Source organism: Takifugu rubripes, chromosome 22 (assembly GCF_901000725.2).
Source record: "Takifugu rubripes chromosome 22, fTakRub1.2, whole genome shotgun sequence".
NCBI classification, from domain to species: Eukaryota; Metazoa; Chordata; class Actinopteri; order Tetraodontiformes; family Tetraodontidae; genus Takifugu; species Takifugu rubripes.
In genome coordinates, this window is record NC_042306.1 from 3,853,289 (window position 1) to 3,868,540 (window position 15,252).

At 44.3% G+C, this 15,252-nt stretch overlaps 1 protein-coding gene across 5 annotated transcripts in view; it reads left to right on the forward strand.

Moving 5' to 3' along the window:
- The window catches only part of LOC101065933 (netrin-G1-like), a 44,693-nt gene that overhangs the window by 25,895 nt on the left and 3,546 nt on the right, over positions 1–15,252 (forward strand). For 4 of the 5 annotated variants that reach the window (XM_029831640.1, XM_029831638.1, XM_029831639.1 and 1 more), the window contains exons 4-6: positions 6,838–7,010; positions 10,436–10,462; positions 12,050–12,094. In XM_029831640.1, the coding sequence (XP_029687500.1) occupies positions 6,838–7,010; positions 10,436–10,462; positions 12,050–12,094 (245 nt within the window). The remainder of the gene's footprint in view (positions 1–6,837; positions 7,011–10,435; positions 10,463–12,049; positions 12,095–15,252) is intronic. The other variant, XM_029831641.1, reaches the window with a different exon arrangement.

A 15,252-nucleotide genomic window follows, 5' to 3' on the forward strand; every position in this document is an offset into this window, starting at 1 on the left:
AGTGCACATACTGGCTCTTATCCAGTCTCTTACCAAGCGCATACACACGCGCGTGGCGTGTGTGTGTGTGCCCTGCGAACCGTGACAGTTGCAGCCGGTTTGATTGACAGAGTTTGAAAGTCAGGTTCAAGTACGAGTTCACACGGCTTCCAGCACTACTTCGCTACCTCCATACGGTTTCCACCCGCTCCGCCAAAGCCCGCCTCGTCTTCCGCCAGATGCCTGTCACACCGTGCAATGTTTCCTGCCACTCATCTCCCAGTCTTCAGCGTTTAATTAGTGCTCATTAAGAGCCAGGCTTTCTTTGTAAATAATATATGGAGAGAAAAGTACATTGGCAGAGGCTGTCTCCGGAGGGACGGCGACCATGAATAGTGCAAGCATCAGCGTGTTCCTTTTTACCATGCCGCGGCCGCTGTCACACCACTCGCCTCTATTTCAGGGAAATGCTAACCTGGCTGTTGTGACTGAAAGCAAGGATATAATATCGCCTGTAGACTTAACCTCGTCATTCTCATGGTCCTCTTGCATTTTCATGCGCATCTGCCTCCAAGTGTTGCTTCTTTTGTTGTGCTTCTTTAGCTTTTTCCTTTTGTTTTCTGCGCTTTCATCATCATTGTTTCATTTTGTGACAGGTGAGCAACACGCTTGCGCTCGCACATGTACCGAACCTAAACCAGCCCAAGCTGATTTCCATATTAATGTGTGTTTCCGGTTGCTGATTTCTTCCTTGTCTCGGCGGCTTACATCACGTGATTGAGGGGACCCTCGGCCAGGAGGGCTGAGGCTGGGGGAGTCACGGTGTGCGTCAGACACCATTCTGTACGTCTCCATCAATGCGTGATTTGAATAATGGGCCCTGTCACACAAATCACAGCCTTTCAGTAGCATTGGGCCCAGCTACATTCAAATTTCATTTCACCTCAGCGGAAAATTGAAGCCGGAGGAATTAACTCGCAATACATTCCCAACATTTCACCAGCAATTTGGGCAGCCCTGGGGGGTTATACTTCATATTTTGAACAGGGGGCGCAAACAATTTGCTTGAGATGTATTACATTAGATCTAAAAGAAAAGACCAAATTGGACACGGCAGAGACCGACAAAAACAGGCCAAATCGGAACTCTTCAATTTCGCAGTGATACAGTCCGGCGTAATGAGGTGACTCTCCCTTTCCATCCTTCAAGTTCAATACCACTCTAAATGTAAAAAAGAGGAGTCAGGCCGCTATGATCCCTGGATTTGCCTCCCTCCACCCATCTTTGCATTGTGCTAATGGTAAATTAAAATTATATTCTCCTTATATACCTGACACAGTGCTGTGGAAGCACAGTCGTACCCTTACACATTTATAATTTGTAGCTATGTTATATTTATGTCTGTTTCTACTTTTTATGCAACATAAATATAACATTTTTTGGCTGTAGAAGACAGTTCAGGTGTAGGCTACAGGGATTGTCACCATGTTATTATTAATTTAAAATGAATTTAATCTTTACAATTGGTGCCTTAGCATGGCTTTCCAGCATGTATCTCTTAACAAAATACTTTAAAGCGATTTCTTTGGTCTAATTAGTGTGGAAAATACCGTCTTGTATGATTAATATGTATGTAATATGCATGCCAGACCAGTAGTTGGCGATATAACTTTGCAGAGGCAGATGGACTGACAATCAAATCAAATCAAATCAATCTTTATTCATACAGCGTCTTATACAATCAAAATTGTTTCAAGGCGCTTTCCAGAATCCCAGGGCCTAACCCCCAACAAGCAACAGTGGCAAGGAAAAACTCCCCTTTAACAGGAAGAAACCTTGAGCAGGACCAGGCTCATGTAGGGGGACCCTCCTGCTGATGGCCGGCTGGGTAGAGAGAGGAGAGGAGAGGAGAGGAGAGGAGAGGAGAGGAGAGGAGAGGAGAGGAGAGGAGAGGAGAGGAGAGGAGAGGAGAGGAGAGGAGATGAAGTGCATTTACTTTTTTCACACTTACTTGATTGAAAGCTAATTTGCAATAAAAACCATAACAAGTTACTAAAGTGTGGCAGCATTTGACATTTACTCAGTCTGATGAGTTTGACTTTGTTGCTCTTGAAGCCTCTGAGCTTCCTGAATCATGCAAAAAAAGAATCTGCTGCTTTTGATTTAGTATTAAAACATAAAATTTCAGTTCAGTAGAATTGTCATCCTGGAGAATGTTTTTCCCCCTCACTTTATGGCTGCAAAATTGGGACATGTCAAAAGATGGCAGGTGTGAGAGTATTATAGCGATGTCTTTGGTCCTGGCACGACAACAGTGGTCTTATGTTGCACTGTGAGCCCGGCGAGGTTCAAGGATGGCTGTTGTCGTGGTCTTGTGACTGAAGATAGCCTGAGATAAAATTCTGAAAGTGTCAGAAATATAGGATGAGCATTTGGCAAGTGACAGCTGCTATGACCTGCATCTACTATCCAGCCAATAGAAATGTGGCAGGAAGTAGCAGTAGCAATAAATATGTCCCAAGTTGGCCTATTTTCCAAAGCCGTGGTACAGTTGACATTTTCTCTCTCTCTCTTTTTTCTTTCTCTACACTTTTTTCTCACAATGTCGCTATAACAAGGGTTCAAGCCTGATTCCTTGTTTTTGTTGTCGCAGTGTGGTTTGATTGCAGCGCTGATGACGTCGTACCGATGCAGGCCGTAGCCATGCGATTCAGCGAGCTGTTATCATCAAAATTTAGATCCATGCTGCACAGTGTGTCGTGCAGCGAAATTATAAAGCTACAAAAATCACACGCGCCATAGGGGCCATTAGTCTCCCATAACTTCGAGTCCCACAGCTTGAAATGACACTGGAAGCGAAGCCAAATTCTGAATTTCAAACATAGAATCTCCTTTCATGTCATCACAAGACTCCCACACATTCCTTTAAGGTGAAAGGACATCAATCAAAGAGCCTCCCTGTCTGGCTGGAGCGTGTTGGGCAGGTAATTCTGGCCCATCCAAGTAACAAGTTGACATCCATCTCAAACTTTAAGCAAGGCCTAAGTTTGAGCGCATGCATGTCTGTCAGAGCCATCACTGGCCAGGTTATTTGAGGCTCCAGGCTCGTGTTGAGGGAAACTTCCTGCAAACCTCAGTATGTATGTATGCAACATGCAGGTGCATTATGGGCTCTGACCACGGTAACGTCTAAGGGAGCAGGTGAGCTATGGAGCTGAGGGAAACTGGTTTGCCCAGTGCAGTTCTTGTCAGATTGGAGGGGGATGGAAGGGGGGGGGGGGTCACCCTTTAAATATTTAATGGAGGAAAAAGAAAGCAGAACCTTTCGATATGAAAATGCTTTATAACCATATCTAAAAGAAGATGCGATTTGTCTGAATCTTGCTTTTAACATGGGATTTTAATAGTAATATTAGCACTAGTTTGCAGCTCAATTTTGCAGGCAGCATCTCTGCTTTTTAACAGCTTAATTTGTTTTTTCAGAGGTGTTGCAGTTCTCAGTTGCTGCATTTACTGCGTTTCCTATGTTAATGAGGGGCAGGAAGATCGGTACTCTTCCAAATGATCACCAGAGCCTTCATAGGAGTTCTCTTCAGCAGTAAATAAATTATTTGATATTGATGAATGATGCCTGAAATTCCCAAGATAATAATATTGTCTGATTGATTGAAACAGAAGGATCTGATTGCTATGCAGCTAGCTATAGTTATAAAGTCTCCTTAGATGCTTCCACCTGTGTGTTTGCTGATAAGCTGTTGTAACAATGCAGTTCCACTTGTAGCAACCCAAGGCCAGATTATCTGTCTTGACCTCTGATGGTTGAAGAATGGTGGAGTAGAAACTGCGCCCCAATTATGAAACGCAACAAAGATAGATCTTGATGAGAAGCTTGACATTAAGATATTATGTGTGACACCATTTCACTCTAATAACTGATTGGTCCCTCCTGTGTGGATTGCTTTGGAGACTTTGGAGACGTGAATGTGAGTCTCTCCCCCCCACAAAAAATAAGTGGGTTTTTTTTTTGTCAGTTCTGACTTTTCCCACTTAACAAGTTCTGTGCTTGTTTGGAGCCAGAGACGTTAGAAGCCTTCACATAGGAGACAAGCTGGGTTAGACATGGCGAGGCTGTCACCACGATGCCAAACAACCTTGAGAAAGCGAGGTTAGGCAGAAGACTGATGAGAAGAGGAGTTGCTGTCTGCTCCTCACTATCAACACCGACTCATTCCTCATTACTACATATGGTATATAATGGTATATAGTCAAAATAAAACCCATAACCAGCACTGTATTAAGATTTATTAACCCCACTTGGGACAACAGCTCAACAGTCAAAGGTGTAAACCTGCAGTATGAAGTTAAAAATAATTTGTATAAAATACACTTTCTCTCCACACACATTAAGACTAAAGTGGAGTGAATTAATGTATTAGCTTAATTAAAATGATAATATCATTATTGTTCTGGCTGTGACCCCATTACTGTAAGAAGCGCCCATTTTAACTATATAACATGTAGTTATTATTAAATAGTTAAAGGCTGGGGTGAACTAATGAAGGCTGTATTGGTGCCCCTCCTATCATCCCCATCACTGTCTGGCCTCGGTCTCCAGCCAGATATGTTTTACAGTTTTGTGAGGATTAATGTAGTAATAAAGGGCAATTACAGTTTATTTTTACATTTCTCAATGTCTCCGTGCATCTGGATTTGTTTCACTTGATTTCTGTAATTTGTGGCTGTAAATTGCTTCTGTCTTTCACTATTTTTCCAATTAAGATGTGAAGGTTGACGTGAAACTCGGGGGGGGGGGGGGACATCAGAGTTTATCATAGTGCACTTCAGCCTTTCTACCTTCTGCTTTGCTGTGTTGATCCAAATTTCGACCTTTTTGCAACGCAGGCAAACAAAAAAGTTTGAGTTTGACTTAAAATTTAAACTTCCTCTTCAGTCGGAACTCATTTTATTCATTCAGTCCTTTCATACCTGCTTTTATTTTGGTTCCGACTAAGCTGAAAAGTCTCAGGTACACCAGGACTATTAAATAAGCACCCTCCAGGTTTGATACCCGTGGGTCTGTTGGACTCTATGGTGGGTAAAAGGTGATTAAAACCTGAAATGTTGGGTTAAAAAAAGCTCCAAATCGTTCTCTCTTGCGACTGTAACCGGGCAAAGACAAGCTCTCTGATTTCAATGTGACAATGCCGGCGGCAAAAGCGCCACATCCCAGAGCGCCCGTGCTGGACTCAGCGGACGGCCCGCTCCAGCCGAGCCCGGTGATCTGAATTTCTGCAGCTTTTAATTAAGTGGAAGGTCAAATTCCAGCCTTCCTGACTCGAGGGAGCTGGAGCTGTCTGTGTGGCCGTCGAGGTACTTTCAGTCATTAATTTTATGAAGCGGGGGGGCTTCAGACTGCTGGCTGGGCTTCTGACTCATATCTGTTACAGATCCCACTACTGTGATCTGCCACTTAACCAAAAAAGCAACTACAGAAAAGATTCATTTCTTAACAGCACAGTAGAATCAGACAAAATCCAGGAACCAGCTCCTGTGCCTCCCTGTGTTTCATTCACCTTGGAATCGCCTCACATCACCTCCGAAGGCACCGGCCCTGGGGTCGTCTATCAAATGCACAGTTTAACAGTTAAACAGACCAGAATCATTTAACAATCTGATGGCGGCACTTTGCTTCTGTTGTCCTTGAGGGTGATATCCATGGTCGTGCCAACGGCAGTTTCGAAAACTGGAAAGAAGCTGCGCACGCGTTTGATGATTTCCATAAAAATGTCGCCGCCACGTTCTAAAAATACGCGACCCCCAAACTTTCCGGGCAATCCAATCTTGCCGCGTGCAGTTATAATCAAGTGCTGTCAATGGGCGGACATGCGAAACCTTATTTATCAGCTGGGGAGGAGAGGCTATCGTTTCCCGTGTTTCCCATCACCAATGTCAGATGTCAAAGAGTGGCCAGGAAGTCAATTAGAGGGGATTGTTCGTGATTGCTGTTTTTTTTCCCCTCCCTGCCTCATGTTCACTGGCGTTTGTAGCCAGCAGCGAACCAGCTCCTGAGGTTGAGGAGAAATCTTCGCTTGGAAGCACTTTGTAGAAACAAACGTAGCCTTGACGTGAAACTGAGAGCCGTCGGATCCCCTCAGGAGGGGATGGTGTGTCTGCTTCACTCGATACAGTTTTTTCACAACAGCCCGCTTCAACTCTTGCAGGTCAGTAGTTGTAACCTTTAAGCCTCTTAGGAATCAAACGTCATACAAAGAACGGTATTTAGAATACTGAAAACACATAAAATAAATAAATCAACTCTTTCTCACGCTGCTCCTCGTCTTGTGTCATCATCCCTGAATTTTCCCATTGAAGAACGATCGTTACTTATTTACAGCCACTCGCTTTCGATTTGATTATAAAGTCTTTGATTAGCAAGAAGCACACGCTAAAACACATCGCTCCTACAAAGAAGAGTCTGAAAACACACTCTGAGCAAGCAATAAGGAAAACACACGGGGTATTCCATTTGCGCTGTAGCTAAAACGGGACAGTGTCGGTCATTTAGCCAGCAGAGTGGCAAATGTGACCTCATTCATGTCAGTGTTCTTTCCCACTGGACCTGCAACAAATGAGGCCTTGTCATGTTTTTCCCCATTTTTACAAAGGAGAACATAGTGAAGCTTTGTATATGTGTGATCTAAATCAGATAACCCACCAGGATTTGCATTAAATCCCTTTCAAAGAGAAATAAATAAAGGTTCCACAGCAAGAGCAGTCGCTTTGACCATTCCATTACAAGAAATTCCAGTCTGACGCCCATCTATTTGTCTGTCTTCTGCTGTGGCCCCTCTGTCTCAGGTGCAAGTGCAACCTGCACGCTAACAGCTGTGTGTTCGACAAGGGGAAGCTGGGCTGCGAGTGCGAGCACAACACCACCGGGGCCGACTGCAGCCGCTGCAAGAAGCACTACCACGGCAGAGCCTGGAGCGTGGGCTCCTACCTGCCCATCCCCAAAGGAACCGCAAACATATGTGAGTATATGTGATTATGTGGAGCTACATAATATCATATGGTGGTGGGACGGTTCAGGTTTGTGATGATGCCGTTTAGTCTCTTCTGTTTTCCCTTCAGTTTACAACGTTCCTTTGAACCAGGATCTTTATGGTTCTGTCAGGCAACTCTGGACTAAATCAAATACTTTATTGCACACCTTTAATTGCAAAACTAGCAGAGTGTCAATTCAGCAGCATAGAAGCGGGTTTGGCATCAGTTTCTGCTTCATTCCCTGATAATAGTCTACCTAGACATTATAGGATATGGATATCAGACCCAGACCGCGGGAATTGAAGAAACAGAACCCACGGGAGGATGCTGGGGAGGTGGTGGGATTGAGTTCCGAAGCACAGAGCAGCAAAATAGGCAGGGCAGCAAAAGGCAGAGCAGCATGAGCAGCACGGAGCGATCCAGACTGACCAGGTAAAAAGGAGGCGATTAAACACCTGCCCTAATTAGGTGAGAGGATCATGTGTCGGATCAGCTGATCTGGAATCTCATGCTTTGGGTTGCCTGACTGGACCTTCTCATCCTATTATATACCTTTTGAGAGTTGTTCAAGTCTGCTGTTCAAACCTGGACAAGTGTTTTGCTAATTCTAAGAAATTCTCCTTAATTTTTAGTAAAACTGACAACCTAACAAAGTAAAAAGATACATCTCATTCAAGTTATCGCTATATGCTTTTGCAGGTTTGATTTCCACTCGTCCATCTGCTGGTGTTTTCCTTTCCAGCATCATTAAGTAAAGCCATAATTCCCATCTATCACAAGCTATCAGAGCTATGCTAACTACAGTAAGCTAGCTAAAAAACAAGCACACGTGAATTTTAAATTGGCATTTGCTGCTGTTTCTAGAATATCTAATGTACATATTTAAGACTATTCTTGGGGATGGTGGTTTTCTATAAATGCCAGCTCATATTCCGAAGACGGACAAGCTGCCAATGTTCCTGGATTCACAGTTTTTCTGCGTGACCAGTAACAACCCAGACTTCACTTCCACTTAAATCATCCACTTCTTAGCTGTGTCCGCATCTCAATAAAAAACTTTCCAGAACAAACATAGTAATATCAAAATGAGCCCACACAGTACAGCAGTGGATCATTTTCCTGTGTGAGCTCATGGCAGGAACCTAGCAGAAGGTGCTCTTTTGAATTATCCCCATTATAATCTTGGATGGGAGTTGAGTCACATTTATCAAATCTCATGCCCGAGGCAGCGAGAAGGTGGGGGCTCATTGCCTCTATAAATCTAATACAGCCATGCAGGGTTGTGGTGGTGGATGGCCAGGCCAGATGGTGGAAGATCTAGCTCTCTGCTCCCCGTGTTTGCACTGATTCAGCCTTCTATTCAGAGGCAGTCTGCTGCAAGTGGCAGCAGGCCTTCAGATGCTTCTTTCGGACCAGCTGACGTGACTTATCCGACGTGGCCCCCCGGAAAATTGGATGTGCACGGCACCGCTACTGATCGGCAGGTTTGGTCGAATTAAAACCGGTGCAGCAACTTTCATGTACGGGCTCGTCTGTTATCGCAGAAGTGGAGGGTCGCACCACATGCCCCATGAATCTGTGGTTGGAGACCCATGTATGTCTGCAAAACAGTGCACGCGTGTGTGCACGATGCAGCACATTTGATTGCTTTGGAGGAGATTGTTTGCAGGAATTGCCGTAAACTCTAAGGAGATATTGCTGGATTTACCCTCGCACCTCTCCTGTGTGATGAGCCTCCATGTGGGAGCTCCCGGCCGGATTGACAGGGCGTTATTAAAAAACAAAAATCCAAGACTTGGCCTCATCTGCACCAAACTGATGAAACTAAGGTCGAGACGAATAAAACGCAATATTAGCAGTGGTTCCGCAGTTGCATCAAATGCAATAACAGCGCATGTGATATTACGTAAGATTGCGGTCCCCCAGCTGCCGAATAAATACACATTTGTCTTAGATGATCCGGGTAGCGTTGCTTTGTTTATTATGCAAATCTTGATTTCCTGTAAAGATTTTCAACATACAGCTGCCAGTTCAAAACAAATGTGCCGAACAGGCAACGTTTAATTATGGCTCGATGGCGCTCGTCTGTCATCAGTTCGCCTTTAATCATGAAAGTAGAAGCAGGGAGACGTCTATTACCTATTAAACATCCTTAACCATGGTGATATATAGACATGTGTGACCCTTCATCTAATAAATTAGAGAGCCCAAAAATGGAACCCTGTGTTGCTAGGGGCCGCCACTGTCAGCGGCAGACAGTAGCCGAGAGCGATTCCCGGAGAAAGAGGCCGGAGCCAAAGCTTCAAGCTCTTCTCTGTCGAGAAGAAGAATCACTTGCAGAATTATGTTGACAGTCCACTTTGCAGGGAACGTCGACTCATCTCATGTTCCAGAACAGGTTCATGGGTTACGAGGGGCGGGTCCGGGGGTTTGATCGTACCGTAGAAGGTTTGGCTCCAGAGGGTAACGTTGTTTGCCCTCCGGTTCTTTCGCATAGCAGCTATTGGTTAGCGACTTTAACCCGCTTTCTGGCTCGGTTCGCAAATCAGAGCTGAAATTCTGGACTGGTCTTGCTGCTCCATCTCCGAAACAGTTGATTTGACACCTCCAACCTACTACCCAGCTAACAAAGATCAGCGAGAACCAGCTTGCAGCGACGTAAAGTTCATAAAACCCCAGTCGCTCTCCTGAAAATGTCATATTCAGTTATAAGAACTGCGAACATCCCGGGTTGGATTAATACCTGTAGAAGTGTCCCTTTGTGTGTTTGTGGTCGAGGCTCATTAAAGTTAATCCTGACCCCCACCTACAAAAACTAGTATAAACATCACTGCCACCATAACTCTGGTTTACTCCATCCGTCCTGTTGTTGGACTGTTATTTACGGGGGTGCACGGGGGTCTGGAAAGGAAATAAAAGCAAATATGGACATTATTATTGACACCAAAGACTCCCCCGTGTGTTTGATGTGTTGTTTCATATTTTATTAGCTTTACTAAACGGAAAACAAATGATGTCCCAGTCAAAACACCCCACAGGCAGGGTCATTATAGAAAATAGCACCAGTTTTTATATGCAGATCCCAGTTGACCTCTCAGTGTGTGTGTGTGTGTGGGGGGGGGGGGGGGGGTGCTGATTTATGCATTCAGACAAACAAACTTCAAATTACGAGTGATGAAATGTCATTTCGTTTTTTGACATGTCATCGCGGAAGACCCGTTATTATCATCAGAGGAGGGTGTACGTTGGTGGTCTGAGTGACGGCTGCTGGTAATCAGACCGCTGATGTCGGGGATTTTAATCACGGGGGGGAACAATATTTCCTTGTTGCAGAGCCACTCGGACCATTTAGGCCGTGAAGGGACATGAATGCTGCTTTGATTAAAGACGTGTCCCTCTGCTTTTTCCGCAGGTATTCCCAGTAATCATGGACCAGTGCGTAAGTGGACCACGTGTTTCAAAGTGGCATGCTGAGTGATGCTCCCCCACCCCGCACCATGATAGCAAACACATGTGTGACTGATCACGGTGCTGTGCGAGTGTGTGCTGTGCGTTACCGTTCTCCGTTGTCAAGTTTTACACAGTGACAAACAAACAAAAGACATCCACGTGTTTATGATGTCATTGAACTTTACTAGTAGTTAGTTCAATGACATCATAATACTTTTGTCCAGTAAGTCAAACATGTCTTGCATCTAACAGAAATGCTTATATTGACTTTAATATGACAACATTCCCATTTGTTGTATATTTGTCAGGTCGTAAGGGATACAAAGTTTAGTCAGACAACTCTGGGTTAAACAAAATGCTGTGTTGCGTAAAATTAGCAGAGCATCAATTTAGCAAAATAGAAGCGGTGCATCATTCTTGTCCCCACACACACACGCACAAACACACACCCACACACACACACACACACACACACACACACACACACACACGGGATCAAAGAAACAGAGCCCATGGAGCAGCAAAACAGTTGGGATAGCAGAAGGCGGAGCAACATGACCAGTATACATTGAGCGCAGTGGCACCATGGAGTGATCAAGAGTGACCAGGCAAAAGGGGAGGGGATTAAACACCTGCAGTAATCATGGAGAGGGTCATGTGACGGATCAGCTGATCCGGAATCGTGCCCTATGAGTTGTCTGCCTGAGCTAGCTCTTTGGGCTTTGCATCATTAATTTCACCACACAACAATCATTACAGGATGTGCAGACAAATATTTTACCAGTTAAAACATTAAATATATACATATATCACAGGTTAAGGCCATTCGGACCACTGGTTTACGCCATTTAAATAGATTTCAAGGATTCATTTTTTAAGCTAACCTTCTGAATTTGAATTACATGTAAATGCCGTTAGCCCTGAGCAGTCTGTCAGGAGACAACAAAGGGAAGACTGAGCGAATTGGCTGCAGATGAATTCATTGTTCTTGTAAAAAAAATAAAGAAAAACCTGCAGGGCCCACGAGAAAGCATTGTTACCTGACAGTCTGGAAGGGGAATGCGTTGTTAGGAATACATCTGCTGCACACTGTGCTATGGGATGAGCGGTTAAATTGAGGACACTGGTAGCTAAACGCTAGTTTGCATAATAAAAAATGACTTTCCGGCGGCTGCAGTCCTGCACGTTTGGCGACGCACGTTCAGCCGGCGCCTGTGTACATTTCCAAAGTCGCATCTTTGCTGGGAGCGCTCAAACGAATCGCCCGTTTGCCTTGGAGAGAAAACAAGCCCTTTATGAAGGTTCCCGCCGTGCATCTCTATGCATGTTGATGCCTGAAGGTGACTCTTCGCGCTGAACAAAGGCAGCAACCGCATGTACGTGTCTTTGTCTCGTGGAGGAGTTGCTCATTATAAGAAGCACGCACGCATTCATACACCCACGACTATCATGGTGTGGTAAAACTTAGATTTTAAAAATGTGAAGTTGTGCAAAACTGCATGCTACCATTGTGCTCTAACAGCATGAACGCCATGAGAGACTGATGCGATGTATAACCTGTCCCGTTTTCACGCAGATCGAGCAAATGCTTCATCTCTTGGTGTTGCAAATCGTAACCAAGGTAGGCTCAATGGGCTTTGTCATTTCAGCATGAGATTAATTATTCATAGATTGTTATTTCGATGCATAAAGCCCCCGTGCTTACATGTTGCATGTAACAACAGAACCTTTGCTATGAGAACGCTGCAAGGATCGGACCGCACGCCTTGCGATCACAGGTTCCACGGCCTCCCGACCCCTGCGATCGTGCCCTCTTTCTGAAATACCCATGATGCCTCTCTGGGGCTGCACCCTTTCTGCCGCCTTCCCAAGGTTAACTAAAAGGAAAAGAGGAGAAAGGGAGGGAAGGAGAGGGGAAGCTCCGGGGAGGGTTATGTAGATTGATCTCCAGCCATCTCCGGCTAATCCTCGGGTCCTGAAATCCTCTGTAGTAAGTGTTGCATCTGCTTCACTGATCTCGCAGGAGGAGGAGAAGGAGAATAAATAAAAGGGGACTATCGGGATTTCCGCTGCCAAGAGAGGGCATCTCCCTTCGCGTCGTTTTTGATTCAGGGTGTGAGATGCACTGATGAAAATAATACAGTGTTTGCTGCAGTCAGAGGTGAACGAAAGCATTAAATGTGCTGGGCATTGCTTACAGCTCTGATTTCTGACCATATCTGTATGATTTCCATATAAAGTGTCAAAACACCATATTGGCCCAAGCCATAACAATCTTGAGAAAGTCTTTTACGCTTACTTTATCAGACGCAGAGCAATTTTTCCCCTTTCAGATAAGCGATAACTGTTTATAGTGCCAATCGCACTGAATACACCAAAGATATCCCCCTTAAATTAGAGGTGCCTTAAAGGGTCAGTTACATTTCTGTTTGGGCCTTTGTACATCATTACATTGCACCACTGTTGGGGCCCCTACTATGATAGTAATGTAAAGCACAGCAGCTGCAGTGTTTGACATGCATTCCCTGCGACGCCTTCCTCTTTGAAGTCGCCCCATATTCCATCAGACAGATTTTCCATCACTACCAATCTGAAAAGAACCTTTTTGGAAATAGAGGTCCGCAGCAATCACTCTGGATGTGTCCAGCTATGACCTCAGAAGCACTAAACCACTCGTGTTAGCGCTGCATTAGCACTAGCCGCTGATGATCCAGCTAGAACATGACTCCTTTTACACATTCTTTGTGTTGAAAATCACTTTAGGTGCAAATGTTTTCTTTCTTCTTCTTGCAAAGGTTTATCACCGACATCAGCTGTCACATTTGCATTTTAATACAGGAGAGGTGGAAACAAGCAAGCGAAGATCCTTGCTCCGTATGGAATTGTTATAGTGAGCTTCGTTTCAACGATAGCATAAATGCTTTTGATACTGTGTGTAAGGCAACTATAATATAAAACTGTGCTGAACTTACACACAGCCATAAATCGGCCCTAAGCAATAAACAACTAGAGACTAGAGAGAGTGGTGTGTAGCCAGAATTATGGACTATCACATAAAACCATAATTTGTTCCCTTTTTCACTGTGCACACATTGGAAAAAGTAAACAAGTAAAAAAGACTCAAGACATCTGGTAATTTGCCATTTTAGTCCCTGTAGGCAAACTCTTTCCAGTTTTTTACCCAAAGATGACGCTCGAAAAATAATATCCCAAACATCTGATATGAACATTTGTTTTATTACTCTTAATTATTACCTGTTCTTCGTTGCACTGCTTGCTGCACTAGTTTAGAGCTGCCTTTCCGTATTTGTCTGTGTGTCTTTTTAGGTTGTGCTTTTGTGTGTAGCTTCATATACAGCAACGTCCAGAGAGATTAACCATTTCATCTACAGAACGGTAACCTGGAAATCCAGGCACTTTCTGGTATGGGTGGTGTTGTGTCCCAGTGCAGCTAAGTCGTATTGAACTTTGGAGCCCAGAGTCATGACTAATGATCAGGCCTTCGTGTTAATATGATAACAGGAGGCTGGACATGGGTTTCAGCTTACCCTGACATCATGGTAGAAGGTATTGATTTAGCGTAATTGAAGAAATGTTCTTCGGTCTCAGAGAGTATAATTAGCAGATCCTGTATCTAAAAACTGTCCCTGTAAATCCATAGTTATAAAAGCTTTTTAACACTCTTAAATGCATTACTCTGAATGCGAATTTCCTTGCTAAGTACAAACAGAGAGCTGCTTCACACTTGCGCAACAATTGCACAGAAATGCTATTGCTAATTCCTACCTAATCACAAAGTTTTGCGTCTCAGATTGGACAGGACAAGGATATTTGCTGCTAGCAATATGAGCGCGCCAGAGCCGCAAAGACAGAAGGGAAAATTTGTCCCGGTAAAGCAGCTGCACTGCAGATAAAATGTGCCCCAAATGACCAAAGAATTCAGTCAGTAATCTCTCCATTAGACCGTGCTGCCATTCACACGTGCACGAGCCTTTTTCTGTTCAGGAAGGTGATGCAGACACTGTGAATTTTCCCACATTGCTTGCAGCTGACGATGGATCTGTCTTAACAGTTATACTCCTAAAATGTCACACATGTGACAGTGTCGGAGGTGTGAAGAGCACACGGAGTGGGCTGTCAGGAGACGTGATCATGTTTAGTCACAATTTCAGATGTGGCTCGGCAGTGCTCTGATCAGGCAGTGGCCTGCAGGCAGATTTCAGGCAGACACCTGATTTCTTTTATAATTTTATTAATTTCTTCCTCGTTGTAGGGCGGTTAGTTTTCAAACTAAAGGGTGCTCCCCTTAAGAAAGCATCAGCATTATTACAGATGTGGTGGGGCAGTTTCGTGCACCCTGTTTCCACTGTCAATTTCAATCCAGTCCTAATTTTGCTATCAAACCACTTTAAAAACATGCGCCCAAAGAGGACCTAGCATGGACAAGTTTGAGACAAGGCTACCAATCAAACAAGACTGCAGGAATTCCAGACCAGTTTAGCAAGAAAAGAGAACAATAATTTTATCTCCAAAAGGGTTTGCGAATGATAACCGTAGGGGAATGGGCTACTACATCCCTGCACTGTCAGAAAATCTCCTGGAGGTGTGCACACAAAGAAATCTAACGTTCACAATTTAATTACCCTCAATAAATTGTTCAGCCACAAAAAAATCCACAAGACAAAGGCTTTCAGTTGGCTTTGACCTTAGCACTCCTGAGCCTCATTAACTGCAAGTGTTAAATCTAACAGTTGCATTTGCATCCGCCGAACCGCCCAG